The following is a 24,466-nucleotide window of genomic DNA, read 5'->3' as shown; positions in this document are numbered from 1 at the left end:
ATAGAAATCAGAATATGGATAGGAACAAAGATGATCAAAATTTAGGAGAAAGTAAAAACCCAATCCAAGGACTCTAAGGAATACAATAAAACAATACAAGGATGAAAGATGAAGTGGCCATTTTAAGAAATAATCAAACTGATCTTATAGTGCTGAAAAACTCACGTCAAGAATTCTATAACACACACTTCAAGAATTCTATAATACAACTGCAAGGATTAACAGCAGAATCAAGCAAGCTGAGGAAAGAAGCTCACCTCAAAGACCAGTTCTCTGAAATAACTGAGTCAGACAAAATAAAGAAGAAACAACAAAGAAGAATGAACCAAACCTGAGAAATATGGAATTATGTAATGAAATAAAATCTATGACTTACTGCTGTCACTGAAACAGGGAGAGAAAGCAAGAAACTTGGAAAATATATTTCAGGATATCATCCATGAAAATTTCCCAAACCTCACTAGAGACACCAACATCAAATTCAGGAAAAGCAAAGAACCCCTATGAGATACTATACAAGATAACCATCCTCAAGACACATATTCGTCAGATTTCTCAAGGTCAAAATGAAAGAAAAAATGTTAAAGGCAGCTAGAGAGAAGGAACAGATCACCCACAAAGAGAACCCCATCAGGCTAACAGTAGATCTCTCCGTGGAAACCCTACAAGCCAGAAGAGATTGGGGGCCTATATTCAGCATTGGTAAAGAAAAGAAATTCCAACCATCAATTTCATATTCAGCCTAAGTTTCATAAGCAAAGGAGAAATAAGATCCTTTTGAGACAAGCAAATGCTAAGGGAATTCATTGCCACCAGACCTGCCTCACAAGAGGTCATGAAGGGAGTGCTAAATATGGAAAGGAAAGACCATCACAAAAACACACTTAGGTAAAAGAGCCTTGACACTATAAAGCAACTCTACAATCAAGTCTACATAACAACCAGCCAATGACATGATGATAGGATCACGTTCGCATATATCACTATTAACCTTGAATATAAATAAGCTAAATACCCCAATTAAAAGGCACAGGGTGGCAAGTTGGATGAAGAAACAGGACTCAGCTGTATGCTATACTCAAGAAATCCATCTCACATGCAATGATACTTACAGGCTTAAAGTAAAGAGATGGAGAAAAAGCTAAGCAAATGGAAAACAGAAAAAAAGAAGGGTTGCTATTCTAATTTCACACAAAACAGATTTTAAACCAACAAAGATCAAAAAAGACAAAGAAGGGCATTATATAATGGCAAAGGGTTCAATTCAACATGAAGACCTAACTATCCTAAATATGTATGCACCCAACACAGGAACACCCAGATTCATAAAGCAAATTCTTGGAGACCACAAAGAGGCTTAAATAACCACACAATAATAGTTGGAGACTTCAACACCTCACTAACAGTATTAGACAAATCATGGAGGCAAAATATTAACAAAGATATTCAGGACCTGAACTCGACATTGACCATATGAATCTAAATGACACCCACAGAACTCTCTACTCAAAAACAGAACACACATTCTTCTTATCTGTGCATAGCACATACTCTAAAATTGACCACACAACCAGCCATAAAACAGTCTTTAACATATTATAAAAAAACCCCCACAAAATCATACCAACCACACTTTTGGACCATAGTGCAATAAAAATAGATATCAATATGAAGAAGATTGCTCAAAACCTTACAATTAAATGAAAATTAAATAATCTGCTCCTGAACGACTTTGTGTAAACAATGAAATTAAGGCAGTAATAAAAATCAGAAAAAGATACATAAAAAAAGAAAGAAGACAACAGACCAATATCCCTGATGAATACTGATGCAAGAATTCTCAACAAAATACTAGCAAACTGAATTCAACAATACATTACAAAGATAATTTTATCATGTCCAAGTAGGATTTCTCCCAGGGATGCAAGGATGGTTTAAGATACAGAAACCAATCAATGTGGTACATCATATCAACATAATGAAGGACAAAAACTATATAATCATTTCAATTGATGCTGAAAAAACATTTGATAAAATTCAACATCCATTCATGATAAAAACCCTACAAAATGAGTATAGAAGGAACGTACCTCAACATAATAAAAGCTGTACGTGACAGACCCATAGCAGGCATGCTATTCACAATACCCAAGATTCTAAAGTAACCTAACTACCCATCAATGAATGAATGGATAAACAAAATATGATACTTATGCACAATGGAGTACTTTTCAGCCATGAAAAAGAATTAGATTATCAGTGAAATAGAAAATAGTCAGCATTAGAGAAAATTCATAAAGACAAAATCTGGACCTTCGAAATGACCAACAAAAAGAATGCAATTTAGTGGAGGTAATTCTATCTCAATATAGGTTAAGAAAATACAATCTCGTCAGCACCCATCAACTCGTCATTTACATCAGGTATAACTCCCAATGCAATCCCTCCCCCCTCCCCCCTCCCCATGATAGGCCCCAGTGTGTGTATGCACATGTACCCTAGAACTTAAAGTATAATAATAATAAATTAATTAAAAAAAAAAAAGAAAATACAATCTTGTAGACACAGATTTTTCTTTCATCAAATAACTTCCAAGCTTCCTGAGTAGCTGGGACCACAGAAGCATGCCACCAGGCTGGCTAAGGTAACAGTATATAGATACATACCTCTCAGACCTAATTTTCAATTCTCTTAGAGTTGTTTTTAAATTATTCCACACTTGAGTACTTACTTTCCTGTATCGCTTGTAGATACCAAAGTAAATGTATTGATTGAGGAATGTTCTTAGTCTCCATGAAGTAGTCTCCCAAAAGAAAATCAACACAAGGAAAATAAAGCCTGCAGTACTCATGTCAATCAAATACTTTCCAATCATAGGCTCTTTCAAAGAATAAATATTCTTCTCAGTATCTGAAATTGGCAAAAAAGAAAATGCAAGACAGCTCATCTTAGTGCACAACATTGATACTATGAATGAACAAGAACTCGGAAAACAACAAAGAAAAAATATAGTATAAAATCAAATATTAGACTAAATTGAGACAAGGTATTTAGTGTGAGAAGTACTTATCCTGCTACAAAAATGCCATTTGAACAATAAATTTTGAAGATCACCTTCATTAACATAATGCATGGTAATTAAGTAAGCATATGTATATTAATATATTTATTTATATGTCTAATAATCATTGCTTACTATGAACAATATATCCCAAATCCTTTCAGAAATGTGAAATCTCAAGTTGCTAATTAGAAGAAAGCTTTAAAGTACAAATACTCTTGGAAAAGAAGACACACTCGCTTTTAAACAATGTAAAACTGACCATTAGCTGACACTTGTAAAACTTTCTTGGAAAGTTCATGAATAAAAGGCACAGAATTCATGTTATAAGAAAATGATAGCCTGGCACAGTGGCTCACGCCTGTAATACCAACAATTTGGGAGGCCAAGGCATGCGGATCACCTGAGGTCAGGGCTTTGAGACCAGCCTGGACAACATGGTGAAACCTCGTCCCTACTAAAAATACAAAAATTAGCCAGGTGTGGTGGCTGGCACCTGTAATCCTAGCTACTTGGGAGGCTGAGGCAGGAGAATCACTTGAACCCGGGAGGCAGAGGTTGCAGTGAGCTGAGATAGGGCCATTGCACTCCAGACTGGATGACAGAGCAAGACTCCATCTCAAAAAAAAAAAAAAAAAAAAAAAATCCTGTTATAAGAAAATTATAAACTCTCCTCTCCTTGTTTTAAAAAAGGATATTTTAGAATAGTTTTAGATTTACAGAAAAATTGTAAAGAGAGTAGAGAGCTCCATATATCTGGTACCCAGTATCTCTAATAACATATACTAGTAAGATACATGTTACAATTAATGAACATTAATACATTATTATAACTAATGTACCTAATTTATTCAGATTTCCTAGTTTTTAAAATATAATGTCCTTTTTCTGTTCCATGCTCCAATCCAGATACCACATTACATTTAATAGCCATGTCTTTTAGGTTCCTCTTGGCTGTGATAGTTTCTTGGATTTTTCTTATTTTTAATGGCATTGACATTTTTGAGGAGTACTGGGGGTCAGGTATTTTGTAGAATACGATCTGGGAGACCCTCAATTGGGATCTATATGAGGTTTTTTTCATGATTAGAATGAGGTTATGGGTTTTTGGAAGGAATACCGCAAAGGTAAAATTCAATCTTTATCATATTTAAAAGGAGAGCTCCATACACTCAAAGCGAATTATTTACTGCTGACGTTGCTCTTAGTCACTTGATTGAGGTGGTGTTTTTCAGTTTTCTCTGCTATAAAGTTTTTCCTTTCTTCTCCCTTTATATACTATAAATTATATATTTGAATTCGAATAGATATATTTGAACATCATTTAAATAGATGTCAAACTAAATATCAGAATTACTTTAATAAATCAAAATAGACTTACAGATATTATTTGTTATATTTTGGGTTATAATCCAGTACTACCTTATTTTGTTGCTCAAACTGTTCTAGTTTTGGCCACTGAACTCTCCCTTTTTTGGAATCACATTTTATAAGTCTTTGTCATTGATGTATAGAAATGCAATTGAATTTTATGTTTGTATTTATTCTGAGTTCAGCAACCACATTAATTATTATAGAATCTAATAGTTCATTAGGGGATTATTTCAGATTTCTGGGTAGACCATTATATCTACTATTATTTCATCTTTTACATTTCTCATACTTTAGAATTATGTTTTAAAAATACTTGACTCATATCAAAGACTATATGGTATAATATTTATGCATATATATATATATATATTTTTTTTTTTTTTTTTTGAGACCGAGTCTCACTCTATCACCCAGGCTGGAGTGCAGTAGCACGATCTTGGCTCACTGCAACCTCTGCCTTCCAGGTTCAAGCAATTCTCCTGTCTCAGCCTCTTGAATAGCTGGGTGCATGCCACCACACCCGGCTAATTTTTGTATTTTTAGTAGAGACAGAGTTTCACCACATTGGCCAGGGTGGTCTCGAACACCTGACCTAAAGTAATCTGCCCACCTCGGCCTCCTAAAGTGCTAGGATTACAGGCATGAGCCACGGCACCTGGCCTTATTTATAAATTTTAAGAATAATATCATAATGGCATCTATAAGCCAAGCCTCTAAATGAAAAGTTTACAAATATTGTAAACAGAATACTTATGTGATCCTTCACTTTTCTATTCTCCACAGGTAACTGCTATGATGAATTGTGTTCTGATTTCCTGTGTTAATTACATACAAGTTGATCTTTACATGTATGCACTACCAATATTTTAATTTCTAAATTTGAGCTTTATAAAAACAGTATCGTACTCTCATATAGTTGTCTGAAGCCCATTTTCTCCTTATTTCTAAAATTCTCAAACATAAAGTGAAATCGAAATAATAGTAATAAAATAAACACTGTTCCCTCTGCATAGTATCAACATTGCTAACATTTTGACACATTTTCTGCCCCCACCATAGGTGTATTCGTAAGTATGATGCCTTTGTGTTTTTTAAAGGTTATTTTGTCATGTGCACTGTTTTTATTCCTTTTTGTCCTCCTTTCATACTTTGTATAAATGTATCCTACCTCTTTCTGGTGTGAACTGTGAATTCTCATGGACCATCAAAAACAGTAATTCTATGAAATGGTGATAATGGTTTGAGAAGATGACACGGTTGCTTGGTTTATGACAGCTATTTCTGTTGGTAGAGTGAAATATAGTTTCTTTACATGTAAATGTCTTTTTACTGGCGAGGGTGTGATGGGGTGGTGGTGGTAGTGTGGATACAGTTTTCTGATTTCCTGATAGCCTTTTGGTTCTTCGGGACCCTTAACTTATGCTGTATGTTTCCTTCTTTCTACATCTCAAGTCTCCAAGGGACAATTCTATCTTCCAAATTGTCCTGACTTTTCCCAGAAATTTTGTCTTCCCAAGAATGACAATCTTCCAAAAGTAATGAGACATCAAATCACAGATGTTAGAAGCTTAGAGCATCTAAGTAGAAAAAATGCCAATCCCTCCAAGCACACTAAGATACATTCTAGTCACAAAAAGAATGCAGAGTGACAATAAACAATCTAAGGGCTCATCTTGTGATGTTAGAGAATTAATCCCCCAAATTTAGAATGTAGAAGAAGAAAATAATGTAGAAAATAAATTTTTAAAAATGCAATAAAAAATCAAGAAAATTGAAAACTTATTTTTTGAAGACTAACAAGTTGATAAACTTCTTTTAAGACTGTTTAAAAAAACACAAGTGGCAAAAATTAGACAGAAATGAAAATGGAGACATCATTATTAATCCTACAGATGTTAAAAAGACCATAAGGTATTGTGAATAAATGTATTCCAATAAACTGGAAAATTTAGATGGAGTGAAATGGTCCTGTAAAACTCAACTAACAACTCCTCACCCAGATTATTAATAAGATACCCAAATAATTCTCACTTAGAAATGTGAACAATTAAAAACCTCCCCAAAGGACAATCTCCATGCATAATTAACTTCACATATGAATTACACCCTATTTAAGAGGAAATAACACCAAACATTTAAGAAGATACGTTGGTAGATACACAAAATCTTTGAGCAAATAAAAAATAGGAAGCACTTCTTACTTTATTTTTTATTTTATAAAGTTTATTTATTTATTTTTTTGAGATGGAGTCTCACTCTGTTGCCCAGGCTGGAGTGCAGTGGGATGATCTCGGCTCACTGCAACCTCCGCCTTCCACATTCAAGCGATAGTTGTGCCTCAGCTTCCCAAGTAGCTGGGATTACAGGCGTGCAACACGACGCCCAGCTAATTTTTGTATTTTTAGTAGAGACAGGATTTCACCATGTTGGCCAGGCTGGACTCAAACTCCTGACCTCAGGTGATCCACCTGCCTTGGTTTCCCAAAGTGCTGGAATTACAGGCATGAGCCACCATGCCCATCCTGTTTAATTTTTATACCAAAGGTTGGTAAGTATTTCACTAAAAATTCCCAATAATTTTAGGTTAATCTTTTTAATAGACATAGACACAAGAATCCTTAATTAATATTAGTGAACTTAATCCACAATATATAACATTTAATATATCACAATAATGCTTGCTTTACCTAATTTATTACTTGATTTGTTATCATGTACCATTGCAAATTCAGCTTGTATAATTCACCATGTAGTTCAATGGAATAAATATGTCATTCAAGAGAACAAAGAAGAAAAGTTCAACAGAAGCAGTAAAAAACACCTGTTAAGATTGAACATGTATTCATAATTAAATAAACTAAACACAGAATAGAAAGAAACTTCTCGATTCTGATAAAAGGTTTCTATAGAAAACATGATTCTTGATAGTAAAATATTATAATGTTATCTTTTAAATTGAAACGAAACTGAAGGTCTATGATGACCAATTTGATTAAATTTGAACTACGTGTCTTTGACAAAGCAGGGGGTCAAGAACAAAAAATAAGTGTACATGGATTGGAAAATAAATACGTTATTAGCAGCTGCTTTGAATACATCCATTAAAATAAAAAATATACACCTAAATTATTAAAATAATTTTACAAGTTCAATAATATACAGAAAATGAACTTTTTCAACTGTATTTCTCTATATCAGCAACAAACAAAAATGACAAAAAGTCATATCATTTATAATAGCATCAAAAGATACATAGGAATAAAATGAGCAACATAGTTGCAACACTTTTAAACTAATAACCACTAAACAGTATTAAATAAAAACGGTGAAGACAGAACAAATCCTTCCTTATGGGAATGCATTATGCAGTGGAAGAAAAAAACTTTGAATCCCAGTCTGGACCATAAGAGCTGTACGACACACAGTCATTTTCCTCAAATGAGTATAAAAACAGGTAACTTGAGATTGTTGTGAAGACTTACAATAACGCGGGTAAAGTTAGTACATGGTTGATTATTAGTACTTCTTATTGTATATCTGAAGACCACTTTAAACTTACCCTGGATTTGCTTTTGAGGCTTTATTATATTTATTTGTTTTGGTTTGGTTTTTTGAGATGGAGTCTGGCTGTTGCCCAGGATGGAGTGCAGTGGCACGATCTTGGCTCATTGCAACCTCTGCCTCCTGGGTTCAAGAGATTCTCCTGCCTCAGCCTCCTGAGTAGCTGAGATTACAGGTGTGCACCATCATGCCCGGCTAATATTTGTATTTTTAGTAGAGACGGGGTTTCTCTATGTTGGCCAGGCTGCTCTCGAACTCCTGACCTCAGGTGATCCGCCCACCTTGACCTCCCAAAGTGCTGGGATTACAGGCGTGAACCACCGCACCCAGACTGAGGCTTTATTATATTTAAGGAGGTTTTTTCCAGCGTTGTAAAAGGACTTATGTACCAAACATGTGTCCTGACGCTCTCCGATGAAGGAAGGGCAGATTCCCCACATGTTTTACAGCATGAACCTGAAGCTAATTTGCTAGACTTAGGGACCCTGAGGTACTTACTTGCTTTGCTACAATTTAGGTGGACAGGATGCTTCTTTAAGGTGGTGCACAATATCTTCACGTCGTAGATAGTTGTATACTGACTAACGCACTTTGCAAGGTTGTAATTGGGAAAGAGCAGCAATGAATTACGTACGACGGTTCTGGTGGTGTTTGAGATGTTGGTTAGCTTTTCTGAAAAGATAAGATTAGGTTATATTACAGGAAATCAACTATCCCCAGGACAACAAATCCTCCAGTGATGATCAAATCAAGCTCAGAAAATTGAAAACCAGACGATTATCTTTGAAGAACATTCCAGTGGCTGTCTGGAGTGGCCACTGCCATCAGTGACAAAGTTTGTGCTGACGATTATAGAATTCTGAAGTATTTTTGGTGAAGTGGGTATCCATATAAGTCTTCCTGGCACTTGATAGGGTCAGGAAGTCACTAGTGGCTATTTTTCAACACTTCTAACATGAATTGATTAAGGGAGTAAAGTACAGCCAGGAGATAGAGGCTAGAATTCAACCGTAGAGAATGGATAGGGCAAATTCTGAAACATTTGAGCATTCAAGAAAATTTCAAAGAAACAAGCTGATAAGTTAATTAATGTCTTTCCAAAGAACGAAGTGCATATAAGTAATTAGAGACTAAGTTCCTGGGGATATGAACATGTTTAATTTAGGAATTTCCAGTGTAGAATTTTGATAATGCATTCATACATTTGGGAAGAGGACAAAAGACAGGTCTAAACAAAAAGTTCTCATAAAACACTTTGAGCAGGGAGAGATGGCCAAGACGTGAACCCTCAAACGCTAAAATTATGGCAAGTCGATCTTAACTTGATATGAGTCCTAAGTAGATCTTAACTTGATATAGAGAAAAATAATTGACACAGAATGAATAATTCTGGATATTGGCTTTTTGTACAGATGCAAAAAATATCAAGGGCTAACCCTATAGACTAGCACTGTCCAATAGAACTTTACATCATTATGGAAATACCCTATAAATCCTCTCTAAAGAATTCTAGGGAGGACCATATTTAATACGTGCTTCTTTGGCTTGCCTCGGCACATCTGTTCTTATACTTCGGTAACACTTCCTCAGATTTTATAGCATTTTTGACTAATGGTAGTTTATTTTCAGTCTATACACACTTTAATAACTTTTCTATATTACAGAATGGAATTAAGACTGATGTATAATGTTTAACAGAAGTGGCAATAGCTGTCATCCTCATCTAGTTCCCCATTTTTAAAGGAAATGCTTTTGAAGAGCCAGTACTGCATACTATATTTGCTATAGGTCTCTGTACATGCATATGTCCATTATAAAGCTCAGCAACTTTTCTTCCTCTTAATCCTGGTTTACTAAATTTTTTTTTTTACTATGTAGCAACGATCTATTTGTATTTATTAAGATTTTTATGTTTCCTCATTAATCCCTTAAAATGGGAATTTTGTTGATAGATATTTTAATATAAAAGTAAACTTCCTAGATTCAATTTGCTAATATTTTGTTCAGAATTTTTTGAATCTATATTCATGGATGAGAATAGTTTGTGATGATTTTGCCAGGTTATGGCATGGGGCTTTTGCTCATCTCATAGGAGGAGTTAAGAAGCAGCATCTTATGTTTTTATGTGCTAACTGGAAGGATATATAGAACTCAGTAGTAAAGCCATCTAGGCCTTGTGCTTTCTTTGTAGAAATAATTGTAACTATTAATTTAATTACTTGAATACTTAAGTACAAATTAAATTTTCTAATTCTTCTAAATCATATTTAGTGAAGTGTATTTTTTAGAAATGTAACAATTTGTTTAAATTTTTCACATTTGTTGGCCTAAAGTTGTCATATCTTCTTAGATTTCAATGTTATAACAGCTATACAAATATACATACAAATATATATTTATATAACAGCTATATAAATATATATATTTAAGTAATTCTTCCTGTCTCAGCCTCCCGAGTAGCTGGGATTACAGGCACCCGCCACCACGCCTGGCTAATTTTGTATTGTTTTGCCAAGTTGGCCAGGCTGGTCTTGAACTCTTGACATCAGGTGATCTACCCGCCTCGGCCTCCCAAATTGCTGGGATTATAGGCGTGAGCGACCACGCCCGGCCCCATTTTCTGTTTGGTTAAATTTTACTGTTATTTGTTCATTCTTTACACTTTCTTTGAATTTGTTAGGCTCTTATTTTTCTAACTATTTAAATTAGATAGTATGTTAGTTAAGTTTCAGGCTTTTTAATGTTAGCAGTTAAAGGTATAAAATTTCCTCCAATAACTCATTTGCTTCAGAGTATTTAAATTTCTCTTCAGTTCTAAATATTTTCTAATTTCTGTTATGATTCTCTCTTTGGCCCATTAACTATTAAAATGTGTTTTAAAATTCTCGATTTTGTGTTCTGTTTCTAGTTATCATTTTGTTACTCATTTTTAATTTAATTGCCTAATGGTCAGTAAATACATCATTACATATTAATTTTCATGATGTATCATCTGGGTCAGTTTCTGAGACTTATGTGTTTGAAAACATGATTTGGGAATCTATATTCTGTGTATGTCCATTAACGCAAGTTTATTAACTGTACTGTTCAATATATAACATTCATTGATTTTCCCCACTGCTTTATCCATCAGTTACAAGAGAGGTATGTTCAAATCTCCTTCTGTAATGTTGTGTGTCTGCCTATTATTCCAACTGGTTATTTTGACTATATATATGTCTACATTATATTGGTATATAAGTGAAAATTTGGAATTCTTATAACTTCATGCTGAATTGAATCTGCTATCATGTTGTAAACCTCTTTGTCTCTAGTAATTTTTAATGTTAAAAATATTTTTTCTCTTAATAGATTTTATTTTTAAAAATGCAATAAAAAATCAACAAAGTTGAAAGCTTATTTTTTGAAAAGACTAACAAGATTGATAAACCTCTTGTAAGATTGGTTAAAAAAAATACACGTGGCAAAAATTAGATATGAAAATGGTTATTTTCAGTCACTACTGTTTTATTTTTGTATTTTTCCTGTTATATCCTTTGCCATTCTTGCACTTTCTGTGTCTTTATTTTTTTAACTATGCCTCCTGTAAAATGCATGAAGCTAGAATTTGGGGTCAGGGAGAATCCAGAATGCAATCTTGTTTATTTAATGAGCATATTTTGTTGCTATTTAATTTTGCTAATGATATATTTGGGTTAATTACTATCATCATATTGCTTTGCCATGTATTCTTTTCTATTTCAATTTTTCTCCCTTCGCCCATCTTTTGGATGTGACTTAGTTTTCTTTTCTTCTGTATTGCTAGTATTTATGTGTTTCAGAAGTTATACTTTAAAAATATTCTTTCAGTGGTTACACAGGATATTTTAACCTGCCTATTTAAGTTTTATCTCCGGTTGCCTCAAAGATCTCTTCAGCCTTGGTGTTCTGAAATTTCACAATGATGTGTCTAGGTGAGAATTTAAAACAATTCAGTGAGCTTCTGAAACTGAAGATTTGTCTTTGAATAATTCTGGAAATTCTCAGCCAAACATGAACCCCTTGTCTTCTATTACTTCTTTCTGAACTCTTTTTGCCTGTACATTGGAATGTCTGTCTTCCATGACTTTTAACATGCTTTCATATTTTCCATTTTTAAAATCTTATGGGATACATTAAGTATATTTCTTTTGTTATCAGTTGTTGCAATTATTTCTGAAGAATTTTTAACAATTTTAGCTTTTATTTTAGATACAGGGGGTACCTGTACAGGTCTATTACCTGGGAATATTGTGTGATGCTGAGGTTTAGGGTATGGATCTCGTCACCCAGGCAGTGAGCACAGTACAGCATAGGCAGTTTTTCAACCCATGCCCCCTTCACTCCCTCCCCACTCTGGTAGTCTACAGTATCGATTTTCTCATGTTTATGTCCATTTATGCTCAATGTTGAGCTCCCACTTATAAATGAGAACATGTAGTATTTGATTTTCTCTTCCTGTGTTAATTTGCTTAGAGTTATGGCCTCCAACTGTATCCATGTTGCTGCAAAGGACATGATTTTATTCTTTTTTTTATGGCTGTGTAGTATTCCATGGTGTATATGTACATTTTCTTTATATCCGGTCTACCACTGATGGGCACCTAGTTGATTCCATGTCTTTGCTATTGTGAATAGTACTGCAACGAACATACGAGTGCATGTGTCTTTTTGGTAGAATCATTTCTTTTCCTTTGGGTATATACCTAGTAATGGACTTGCTGAATTGAATAGTAGTTCTATTTTAAGTTCTTTGATAAATCTCCACATTGCTTTCTGTAATGACTGCATTAATTTATATTCCCACTAACAGTATTCCCTTTTTTCTATGAAATCACTAGCTGCTGCTTTTTGATCATTTGATAATAGTCATTATGACTAGTTTGAGATGGTGTCACATTGTGGTCTTGATTTGCATTTCTCTGATGATTAGTGATGCTGAGTGTTTTTTAAAATATGTTTGTTAGCTGCTTCTAATGTCTTCTTTTGAAGAAGTTTCTGTTCATGTTCTTTGCCCTTTTTAAATGGGGCTATTATTATTATTTTCTTCTTAATTTGCTTAAGTTCCTTATAGATTCTGGATATTAGGCCTTTGTCAGATGCACAGTTTGTGAATATCTTCTCCCACTTTGTAGGTTGTCTGTTGATATTTTCTTTTACTGTGCATAAGCTCTTTAGTTTAATTAGATCCCACTTGTCAATTTTTGTTTTTGTTGCAATTGCTTTTGGGGACTTAACTGAAAATTCTTTGCCAAGGCCAATGTCAAGAAGAGATTTTCCTAGTTTGTCTTCTAGGATTTTCATAGTTTGAGGTCTTACATTTAAACCTTTGATCTATTTAATATTTGTACCTGGTGAAATGTAGGGGTCTAGTTTCAATTTTCTGCATATGGCTAGCTAGTTATCCCAGCATCATTTATTAAATAAGGAAGAGTTTCCCCATTGCTTGTTTTTGTTGGTCTTGCCAAAGATCAGATGATTTTAAGTGTGTGGCTTTATTTTTGTTATTCTGTTCCATTGGTCTATATGACTGTTTTTGTACCAATACCATGCTGTTTTGATTGCTATAGCTTTATAATAGAGTTTGAAGTCAGGTAGTGTGATGCCTCCCCATCTTTGTTCTTTTTGTTTAGGATTGCTTTGGCTAATCAGGCTATTTTTTGGTTCCATATGAGTTTTAGAATAGTTTTTCTAATTCTGAGAAGAATGTCATTGGTGGTTTCATAGAAATAGTGTTGAATCTGTAGATTTTTTTGGGCAGTATGGCCATTTTTATGATACTGATCCTTCCAACCCATGAGCATGAAATGTTTTTCCATTTATCACTAATTCTCATGCCAACTGTCTACAATATCTATTGATTCTTAATTTAAATTATAATTCTTTCTCATTTCTCAAGATTCTATTTAGATCTTTTCAAATCTAAAAGGATCCCAATACTTGTGTATATGTGTGTATTATATTATTTTCTCATATTTCTGAGACTCTGTTTAGATATTTTAAACATACATGTTTTACATTCTATTCTAAAAAATTATAAATCTGAAATATATGCAGGTTTGATTCTATAGTTTGTGGTTTCTGCTAGTACTTGCTCATAAGGTCTTGCTTCTTTTTATTTTCTTTCTTCAGTCTTTTAAATTGATCTCTCGTAGCCTCACTTGGATTCAATTTGGTTAGACACCTTTGACCTTCCTATACTTGGATATTTATATTTTTCTCCAGGTTTGAAAAGTGTTCTGCTCTTATTTCTTTAAATACACTTTCTACTCCTTTGTCTTTCTTTTCACTTTTTTTTAAACACATGACTTAAATATTTGCCCTTTAACACTTTCCATAAATTCCATAAGTTCTCTTCATTCCCTTTTCTGTTTTTTCCTCCTCTGACTATATATTCTCAAAAACCTATCTTTAAGTTCACAGACTTTCTTTTGCTTGACCAATTATACTGTTGATGCTATTAAAGTCCAGGATTTCTTTTTTAAAATTATTTCCATATCTCTATTAAATTCCTAGCTCTGGTTATTGTTTTTCTCATTTCTTTGGACAGTTTCTCTGTATTTTGTATTTTTGGGGGGGTTTGCTGAGCTTCCTTAAAACCATTATTGTGAATTCTTTGTCAGGCAGTTCATATATCACCTTCTTTAGGGTCAGTCATTGGCATTTTATTTTGTCTATTTGGTGATGTCATGCTTGCTGGATTATTCATGACCCTTGTTGTTGCAGGTCTGCACATTTGAAGAAGCACTTATTCTAGTCTTCCCTGACTGGCTTCATCTAGGAACACGCTTCAACAGTAATTCTGTACAGAGATTCTGGGCAGGCCACCTAGGGTAGTCCCTAAGCCTGAGATTGCTGAAGCCACTGAAAAACTAGAAGGCACTCTAAGCCCGGACCACCATGGTCAACACAGTGCCTGGCTGGAATATCATGGCTGCTAAGGCTGATGTAGCTCTGGGGCATGACTGAAGGTGGTGGACATTGAGGACTGCCTGCCACTGAGAACTATCCAGAGCCCAGGATAGTTGGTTGGCTGGTGTTGATGCAGACTGGAGATCGAATCCACCTTGCAGGGACTATGGGTTCTTACCTAGTGCTGATGCAGGTTTGCCCAATTTGCAGGTACTGACTTAGATTTAGGGACAGGGGAGGTCTGCCCGTTGCTGGGTTTTACTGTAGCAGACATGCTATTAAGGTTTAAGACAAAGTCATCCTTTTATTTCTCCGTCTTTCCCTCAAGCTAATGTTATCTTTCTCCACCTGTGCTTTCTGAGCTTCAGAGAGGGGTGACGTGGATAATAAAAAACTGTCCTTCCTACCATCCTCAATATTTTTTTCTTATTATTGTGCTATAATAAGGTACTGTGATCTCTCATCTGATTTCTATAGTTCTTCTGAAGGTATTTTTTGTGTGCATGTGTGCGAATAGTTATTCAAATTGATGGTTCTGTAGGGGAACAATCACTGGAGAATCTTGTTGCATCATCTTTTTCCTACCCCAGCTTTATAAGCTAGCATTAAAAGTGGCTTTTATTTGAAGTTATTGACTGCATCTGTTGACCTTAGTCATTTATTTATTTATTTATTTATTTATTTATTTATTTATTTTTTGAGATGGAGTCTCACTCTGTTGCTCAGGCTGGAATGCAGTGGTATGATCTCGGCTCACTGCAAACTTCACCTCCCGTGTTCAAGCGATTCCCCTGCCTCAGCCTCCTGAGTAGCTGGGACTACAGGTGTGTGCCACCATGCCAGGCTGATTATTATTATTAAGTTTTTTGTATTTTTAGTAGAGACAGGGTTTCACCATATTGGCCAGGATGGTCTCAATCACCTGACCTCATAATCCACCAGCTTCAACCTCCCAAAGTGCTGGGATTACAGGCATGAGGCACCACGCCCAGCCAAATCTCTTACACGTTGTGAGGAACACAGCGTTCAGGAAAAAATCACAGAAGTAAAAGTTGGTTTTCTGAAAAGATTAAGAAAACTGACAAATCTCTAGCTAGACTAAGAAAAAAGAGAGAAAATCAAAATAAAATTATAAATGAAAAAGGAAACATATTTGATACCACATTAATACAAAGGATCAGGAGACACTATAATAAACAATTATACCTTAAAAATTTGATAACATAGAAAAATGTATGCCTTCTTTGACACATGCAACCTACAAAGACGGAATTATGAAAAAGCACACTATCTAAACAGACCAATAATGAGCCAGTAGATTGAATAATAAAAAGTCTCCTACCAAAGAAAAGCCTAGGACCTAGTGGCTTTAGTGCTAAATTCTACCAAAGATTTAAGGATGAATACCAATTGTTCTCAAACTGTTTCAAAAAATTTAAGAGGTAAGAATACTTCCAAACTCATAAGGCCAATATTACCCTAATATTAAAACCAGACAAGGACCCAACAACACATAAAAAACTATAAGCCAATATCCCTGATGAACATAAATGCAAAAATCCTCAACAACATAATAGAAAACCAAATTCAGCAGCACATTAAAAGGATCATTGACCATGATCAAGTGGGACTCATTCCAGGGATGCACAGATGGTTCAGCATATGCAAATCAATAAATGTGATACATCACATTAACAGAATGAAAGACAAAAACCATATGATTATTTCAATAGACACAAAAAAAGCATTTGGAAAATTCAATACTCTTTAATGATAAAAATCTCTCAACAACTTAGGTATAGAGGGAATATACCTCAGCACAATAAAGGCCATATATGACAAACCCAGGGCTAAAATCATACTCAATGGGGAAAACAAACTGAAAGCTTTTCCTCTAAGCTTTAAAATAAGACAAAGATGTCCACTCTCACCATTTACATTCAGCATTGCACTAGAAGTCCTAGCCAGAGCAATTAGACAAGAAAAAGAAAGAAAAGGCATGTGTTCTTAGATATAGATGTGTTCTTAGATATAGAAAGCCATAAATACTCTAGACAGAAACTGTGAAACTTCCAGAAGAAAACAGGGGAAAAGCTCCATGGCATTAGTCTAAGCAATGATTTTTTTAGACATGACAGACAACGAAAGCAGAAATAGATAGATGGGATTATATTAAGCTAAAAAGCTTCTGCTAAATAAATGAAATGATAATGAAGAGATAAACTGCAGAATAGGAGAAAATGCTTGCAAAGCATACATCTGATAAGGGGTTAATGTCCATAAAAGACCAGGATGTCAAACAACTCAGTTGCATGAAAAGCAACTTAATTACAAATGGGCAAAAATCCTGAACAGACATTTCTCAAAAGAAGACATAGAAATGGCCAACAGGTATATGAAAAAATGCTCAACATTACTCATCATCAGGGAAATGCAAATCAAAACCACAATGCGATATGACCTCACTCTTTTTAGAATGGCTATTATCAAATGGTAAGTGTTGACCAGGATGTGGGAAAAAAACCCTTGCACAGTTGGTGGGAATGTAAATTAGTAAAGGCATTAGGGAAAACAGTATGGAGGTTGCTAAAATAATTAAAAATAAAACTATCATACGATCCAGCAATCTCATGATGGATATACAGCTAAAGGAAACAAAATCAGTATGTCAAAGTGATAGCTGCACGCCCATGTTTATTGCAGTGCTATTCACAGTGGAATCAACCTGTGTTCATCAATGGATGAATGCATAAAGAAAATGTGGTATATATACACAACAGAACACCATTCATCCATAATGAGAAGGAAATCCTGTTCCGTGGTGACAACATAAGTGAACCGGGAGGACATTATGTTAAGTGAATAAGCCAGGCACAGAAAGACAATACTGCACAATCTCACTCATATGTGGAATCCCAAAGAAGCAGATCTCATAGAAGTAGAGAGTAGAATGGCGATTACCAGAGGGGGAGTTGTTGAGCAAAAGATACACAAATTCAGTTTAATAATAGCAATGAGTTCAAGAGCTCTATTGCACAGCATGGGGACTATAGCTAATTGGGTAAGTGCTCTCACAACAAAAATGATACATATTTGAGGTCATGCATATGCTAATTAGCTAGATTTATCTATTCTACAATATATATAGATAATATTTCAAAACATTTTGTACATTATTAATACATCCAACTTTGTCAATTAGAAAATTTGAAAAAATAAATACAATCCTCAATGTATAAGCTAAAATATAAATACAAACTTAATTTGCAATTATACCCATGTACTTATAAAGCCAAAAACAAATAAACCCTCTGGTAAATTGTAGTCTGTCTTAATATTTTGCATAACTTTGAAAACTCATTTTGTTTCATGTTTAAAAAAACAAATGCTTGCTTACTTCCAAGGACACTGGCTTTCACTTTATTGCTGGTCTATGCCAATTCCATATTTTCTTCTCAGTTCATTATTTTTGTCAAAGTATTATTCACAGTGTTTGTTATGTAGCTGAGAAGGGGAAGTCTCTTGGCTTTCTAATTGCCAAATCTACTTTCTTCTTTTCTTATCCTCACCCTAGATGACTCTTCGCAACATATTCTTCTTAAAACATGACTTTTTGAGTTTCTAAAACAGTAATCTCATCTTATTTTTTATTCTGCCACAACTACTCCTCTCTAGTCTCTTAATTAATCAAAAGTTCATTCTAGGTCAGGGTTCACAAACTCCAATGTTTTCAGGTGAGTCTTCCTCACATCAAGCAGTATTTCCCTTTGGAGGTGTATGCAAAAATATATAGATATTTGCTTTCCATAATCTGGGGATTCTTTTGTGAGACTGAGCACCCAGGCATAGCTCCTGCAAGTATTTTAGTCTTCTATGCAGAGGCTCAAGTCTTCCTCACATGAAAGATTTGTCCTTGAAGGAGTATATAAGCCAATCTTGAATTAATTCAGGGGATTTCCTTTTGACAGTTAAAGGTTAAGGGAATGAGGCAGGAAGCCTGTGCTTGTGGAGCTCTGCAACTGATACGGCTCAGACGACTGGAGGAACAGCAGGGTTCTTGGTCTTGCGCCAATAGGAGTGGTTTTAAGGAGTGAAAAGTTTAATAGGCAAGAAAAAAGGAAAGAAGAAGAAAACAGCTCTCCTGTACAGAGACAGAGGGAGGGGGGATTCCAACAAAGAGAAAACTCCATGTGTGGTGGAAAAGTGGGTGTTTATATGAGGAGGCTGGAGGAGGTGGTGTCTGATTTGCATAGGGCTCAGGGTATTGGTTTTGTGTCCAGAATTGGTGGGTTCTTGGTCTTACTGACTTCAAACATGAAGCTGCGGACCCTCACCGTGAGTGTTACAGTTCTTAAAGATGTGGTGTCTGGAGTTTGTTCCTTCTGACACTGTTCGGACATGTTCAGAGTTTATTCCTTCTGGTGGGTTCATGGTCTTGCTGGCTTCAGGAGTGAAGGCTGCAGACCTTTGCGGTGAGTGTTACAGCTCAAAAAGGCAGTGCAGACCCAGAGTGAGCAGCAGCAAGATTTATTGCAAAGAACGAAAAAACAAAGCTTCCACAGTGTTACACCAGCCCCAAGCAGGTTACCACTGCTGGCTCCCGCAGCCTGCTTTTATTCCCTTATCTGACCCCACCCACATCCTGCTGATTGGTCCATTTTACAGAGAGTTGATTGGTCCATTTTGACAGTGTTAATTGGTGTTTTTACAATCCCTGAGCTAGACACAGAGTGCTGATTGGTGCATTTACAATCCTTTAGCTAGACACAAAAGTTCTCCAAGTCCCTACTAGATTAGCTAGACACAGAGCACTGACTGGGGCATTTACAAACCTTAAGCTAGACACAGAGTGCTAATTGGTGCATTTACAATCCTTTAGCTAGACATTAAAGTTCTCCAAGTTCCCACCCGACTCAGGAGCCCAGCTGACTTTGCCTAGTGGATCCCACACAGGGGCCGCAGGCGGAGCTGCCCACCAGTCCCACCTCACGTGCCCGTACTCCTCGGCCCTTGGGCAGTAGATGGGACTGGGTACCACGGAGCAGGGGGTGGTGCCCATCGGGGAGGCTCAGGCCTTGCGGGAGCCCATGGCGGCCCAGGGCAGGCTGGGGGTGGTTCGGGCTTGGCGGGCTGCAGGTCCGGAGCCCTGCCCCAAGGGGAAGTGGCTGAGGCCGGGGGAGAATTCCAGCATGGCAGGGGAGGGCAGGCACTGCTGTGGGACCCAGCCCATCCTCTGCAGATGCTGGCCTAGGTGCTAAGCCCCTTACTGCCTGGAGCCAGCAGCACTGGCCAACCGCTCAGAGTGTGGGGCCCTCTGAGCCCACACTCACCTGGAACTCACACTGGCCTGCTAGCGCCTTGTGCAGCCCCGGTTCCCGCCCAGGCATCTCCCTCCATACCTCCCCACAAGCATAGGGAGCCGGCTCCAGCCTTGGCCAGCCCAGAGAGGGGCTCCCACAGTGCAGCAGTGGGCTGAAGGGCTCCTCAAGTGCAGCCAGAGTGGGCGCTGAGGCCGAGGAGGTGCTGAGTGAGCGAGGGCTGCCAGCATGCTGTCACCTCTCAGTTTGACCAGGCATGTCTTTCATGTAGCCTGAGAAAAAACTGTCCCTCCCACCCTAGCCTTTTAATATGCAAATGCAGATCCCCAAGATGTTCTACACACTGGGGAATATGTGGGGGTGGCCATGTTGCCAGGCACATGTGGGGGCAAGAGCAACAAGAAGATGGCAGGAATCACCATGTTTGGGTAGACCCAGTTTCTAATGGCCAGCATTTGCATATCAAAGCTTCCCAGCCGGGCTCTAAGAACCAGGGCTTTCCTGCTAGAGAAGAAACGTTTCTGGAACTGCTTTAAAGGAAACAAAAACTTCCCAAGGACCCCTTTTCCTTTCTATCTGCCTAAAATAATTTCTTAATAACACAACAGCAGGGAGACATCAAGTGCTTGAGACAGTTCAAATTTACACTTACAAAGGGATTCAACAGAAGAGTGACAATAGTATCTTTTAAAATCTCTCTTCATAATGACGACTAAGAGCTAATTTTTTATCTTGCCCAAATTCCTACCTAAGGGTTCTAGGGAATCATGCATTACAAACCATAAATTCTCATCAAATGGGTTTTAATTTGGCCTGTATATCGTGACTTACTTTTCAATCTGACTTTGGCATAACATTATGAGACAAGGAAAAACTATTTAACCCCAAAATATATTTCCTTGCCATACCTTGAAATTGCCCTGCAAAGTCTCTTGTGGGAAAAGTCCACATTCTTTACAATGTTTTCTTTCCTTTCTTTCCAGATCCAGGAGATAATCAACTAAGAGCCAAGAACCCTTTTAGGTCCAATAAGAAACACTTTACAACCTGCTCTCTCTCTGAAGTCTGCTATCTGAGAGATTCCTCTGCACAATAAAACTTGGTCTCCACAATCCTTTATCTTAACCTGAACATTCCTTTCCATTGATCCCAGGTGTTCAGATAAATTCAACCAACTGTCAACCAGAAAATGTTTAAATATACCTATAGCCTGGAAGCCCCTGCTTTGAGTTGTCCTGCCTTTCTGAACCAAATCGATGTATTTCTTAAATGTATTTGACTGATGTCTCACGCCTCCCTAAAATATATAAAACCAAGCTGTACACCTACCACCTTGGGCACATGTTCTCAAGACCTCCTAAGGGCTGTGTCATGGGCCATGGTCACTCATATTTGGCTCAGAATAAATCTCTTCAAATATTTCACAGAGTTTGACTCTTTTTGTTGGCAATAATAATAGTCAATTTAGTAAATATATAATGAAATATATTGAGAGGAAGAAAATGAGGGGATACAAATTTCAGACTCACTGGAAGCAAGGAAAACTGGCTCAGTTATTTGTATGTTAGGTAAATAGAGTTTTTCTTCTTTCTGGAAAATCTTGTTAGTAGGTTAGGCTTCTTGTGAATGGAACAGCTAGTTATCTCACAAAGAGCTCAAGGTTCTTCACTCTTTCCTCTCTCTGCACTTCACTTTAAAGAGTCAAATGGATAACACTAATATATTTGAGATATAACTTTCTCTAACTTTCTAAGACCTTCTTTTCTAAAAAGAAAGCTCTCTCTTTGTTCTGTCTTTTGACAAATGATTCTCAGTGATAAATATTCCTAAAATTTCAAAACTCAGTTGCAAAACTGATTCCTTGATTCATGTGATGGAGATACAGGACATGGGGATAGACAGGACCTGTAGTTCAGATTGGGTCTCATCATTTCAATATGAGGATTCTAGATCTTGACAGAGCAGGAGCATTGCCATCTTGGACAAGCACCACCATTTTAAAGTTCACCTTGATCAAAAACTGCCTAAATTCAAAGGGCATCAGCCTCGTGGCCAAGGTCAGCATGCCCATAAACCACAAATGACATCTGCAATCAGAAATATTCCAACCATAAAATAAATCCCTCCCTGACCGTCAGGCCTCTGAGCCCAAGCTAAGCCATCATATCCCCAGTGACCTGCATGTATACATCCAGATGGCCTGAAGCAACTGAAGATCCACAAAAAAAGTGAAAATAGCCTTAACTGATGACATTCCACCATTGTGATTTATTTCTGCCCCAACCTAACTGATCAATGTACTTTGTAATCTCCCCCACCCTTTATCATCTCCCCCTACCCTTAAGAAGGTTCTTTGTAATCCTCCCCACCCTTGAGAATGTACTTTGTGAGATCCGCCCCCTGCCCCCAAAACATTGCTCTTAGCTCCACCGCCTATCCCAAAACCTATAAGAACTAATGATAATCCCACCACCCTTTGCTGACTCCTTTTTCGTACTCAGCCCGCCTGCACCCAGGTGAAATAAACAGCCACATTGCTCACACAAAGCCTGTTTGGTGATCTCTTCACAGGGATGCATGAGACATTTGGTGCCAAAGACCCAGGTTAGAGGGATTTCTTCGGGAGACCAGTCCCCTGTTCTCATCCTCACTCTGTGAAGAGATCCACCTATGACATTGGGTCCTCAGACCAACCAATACAAGGAACATCTCACCAATTTTAAATCTGGTAAGCAGCCTCTTTTTTACTCTCTTCTCCAACCTCTCTCACTATCCCTCAACCTCTTTCTCCTTTCAATCTTGGTGCCACCCTTCAATCTCTCCCTTCTCTTAATTTCAATTCCTTTCGTTTTCTGGTAGAGACAAAGGAGACACATATTATCCGTGGACCCAAAACTCTGGCACCAGTCATGGACTCGGGAAGGCAGCCTTTCCTTGGTGTTTAATCATTGTGGGGACGCCTCTGTTTATTCACCCACGTTCCAATGGTGTCTGATCTCCATGGGGATGCCTGTCTTGGTCATTCACCCACATTCCCTTGGTGGCAAGTCAATTGCAGGGACGCCTGCTTTGGCTGCTCACCCATGTTGCAGTCCAGGGCTGCTCCCCACCCCCTTCTCCGTGTCTCTACCCTTCTCTTTAAACTTGCCTCCTTCACTATGGGCAACTTTCCACCCTCCATTCCTCCTTCATCTCCCTTAGCCTGTGTTCTCAAGAACTTAAAACCTCTTCAACTCTCACCTGACCTAAAATCTAAGCATCTTCTTTTCTTCTGCAACACCACTTGGCCCCAGTACAAACTCGACAGTAGTTCCAAGTGGCCAGAGAATGGCACTTTCAATGTGTCTATCCTACAAGATCGAGATAATTTTTGTCGAAAAATGGGCAAATGGTCTGAGGTGCCTGACATCCAGGCATTCTTTTACACGTTGATCCCTCCCTAGTCTCTGCTCCCAATGAGACTCGTCCCAAATCTCCTTTCCCTCCCGCCTGTCCCTTCACTCCCAACCCCAAGCGTCTCTGAGTCTTTTGAATCTTCCTTTTCTACAGATCCATCTGACCTCTCCCCTCCTCCCCAGGCTGCTCCTCGCCAGGCCGAGCTAGGTCCCAATTTTTCCTCAGCTTCTGCTCCCCCACCCTATAATCCTTCTATCACCTCCCCTCCTCACACCCTGTCTGGCTTACAGTTTTGTTCCGCGACTAGCCCTCCACCACTTGCCCAACAATTTCCTCTTAGAGAGGTGGTTGGAGCTGAAGGCATAGTCAAGGTTAATGCTCCTTTTTCTTTATTTGACCTCTCCCAAATCAGCATTTAGGCTCTTTTTTTAATCAAATATAAGAACTCAACCCAGTTCATGGCCTATTTGGCAGCAACCCTGAGATGCTTTACAGCCCTAGACCCTGAAAAGTCAGAAAGCTGTCTCATTCTCAACATCATTTTATTACCCAATCTGCTCCTGACATCAAATAAAGCTCCAAAAATTAAATTCCAGCCCTCAAACCCCACAACAGGACTTAATTAACCTCGCCTTCAAGGTGTACAATAATAGAGTAGGGGCAACCAAGTAGCAATGTATTTCTGAGTTGCAATTCCTTGCCTCCACTGTGAGACAGACCTCAGCCATATCTCCAGCACACAAGAACTGCAAATGCCTGAACCGCAGCTGCCAGGGGTTCCTCCAGAACCTCCTTCCCCAGGAGTTTGCTACAAGTGCCAGAAATC

At 37.3% G+C, this 24,466-nt stretch overlaps 1 protein-coding gene across 1 annotated transcript in view; it reads right to left on the bottom strand.

The window, feature by feature from the left end:
* ABCA15 (ATP binding cassette subfamily A member 15) overlaps nucleotides 1-24,466 on the bottom strand; it is a 178,540-nt gene that overhangs the window by 28,944 nt on the left and 125,130 nt on the right. Inside the window, exons 23-24 of the mRNA XM_028841598.2 lie at nucleotides 8,495-8,668; nucleotides 2,732-2,910 (exon numbers count right to left, since the gene is read on the bottom strand). Of these exons, the coding sequence (XP_028697431.2) occupies nucleotides 2,732-2,910; nucleotides 8,495-8,668 (353 nt within the window). The remainder of the gene's footprint in view (nucleotides 1-2,731; nucleotides 2,911-8,494; nucleotides 8,669-24,466) is intronic.

This window comes from Macaca mulatta, chromosome 20, assembly GCF_049350105.2.
Source record: "Macaca mulatta isolate MMU2019108-1 chromosome 20, T2T-MMU8v2.0, whole genome shotgun sequence".
NCBI classification, from domain to species: Eukaryota; Metazoa; Chordata; class Mammalia; order Primates; family Cercopithecidae; genus Macaca; species Macaca mulatta.
The sequence above is the reverse complement of the archived record's forward strand: the minus strand, read 5'-3'. Positions and strand labels throughout refer to the sequence as shown.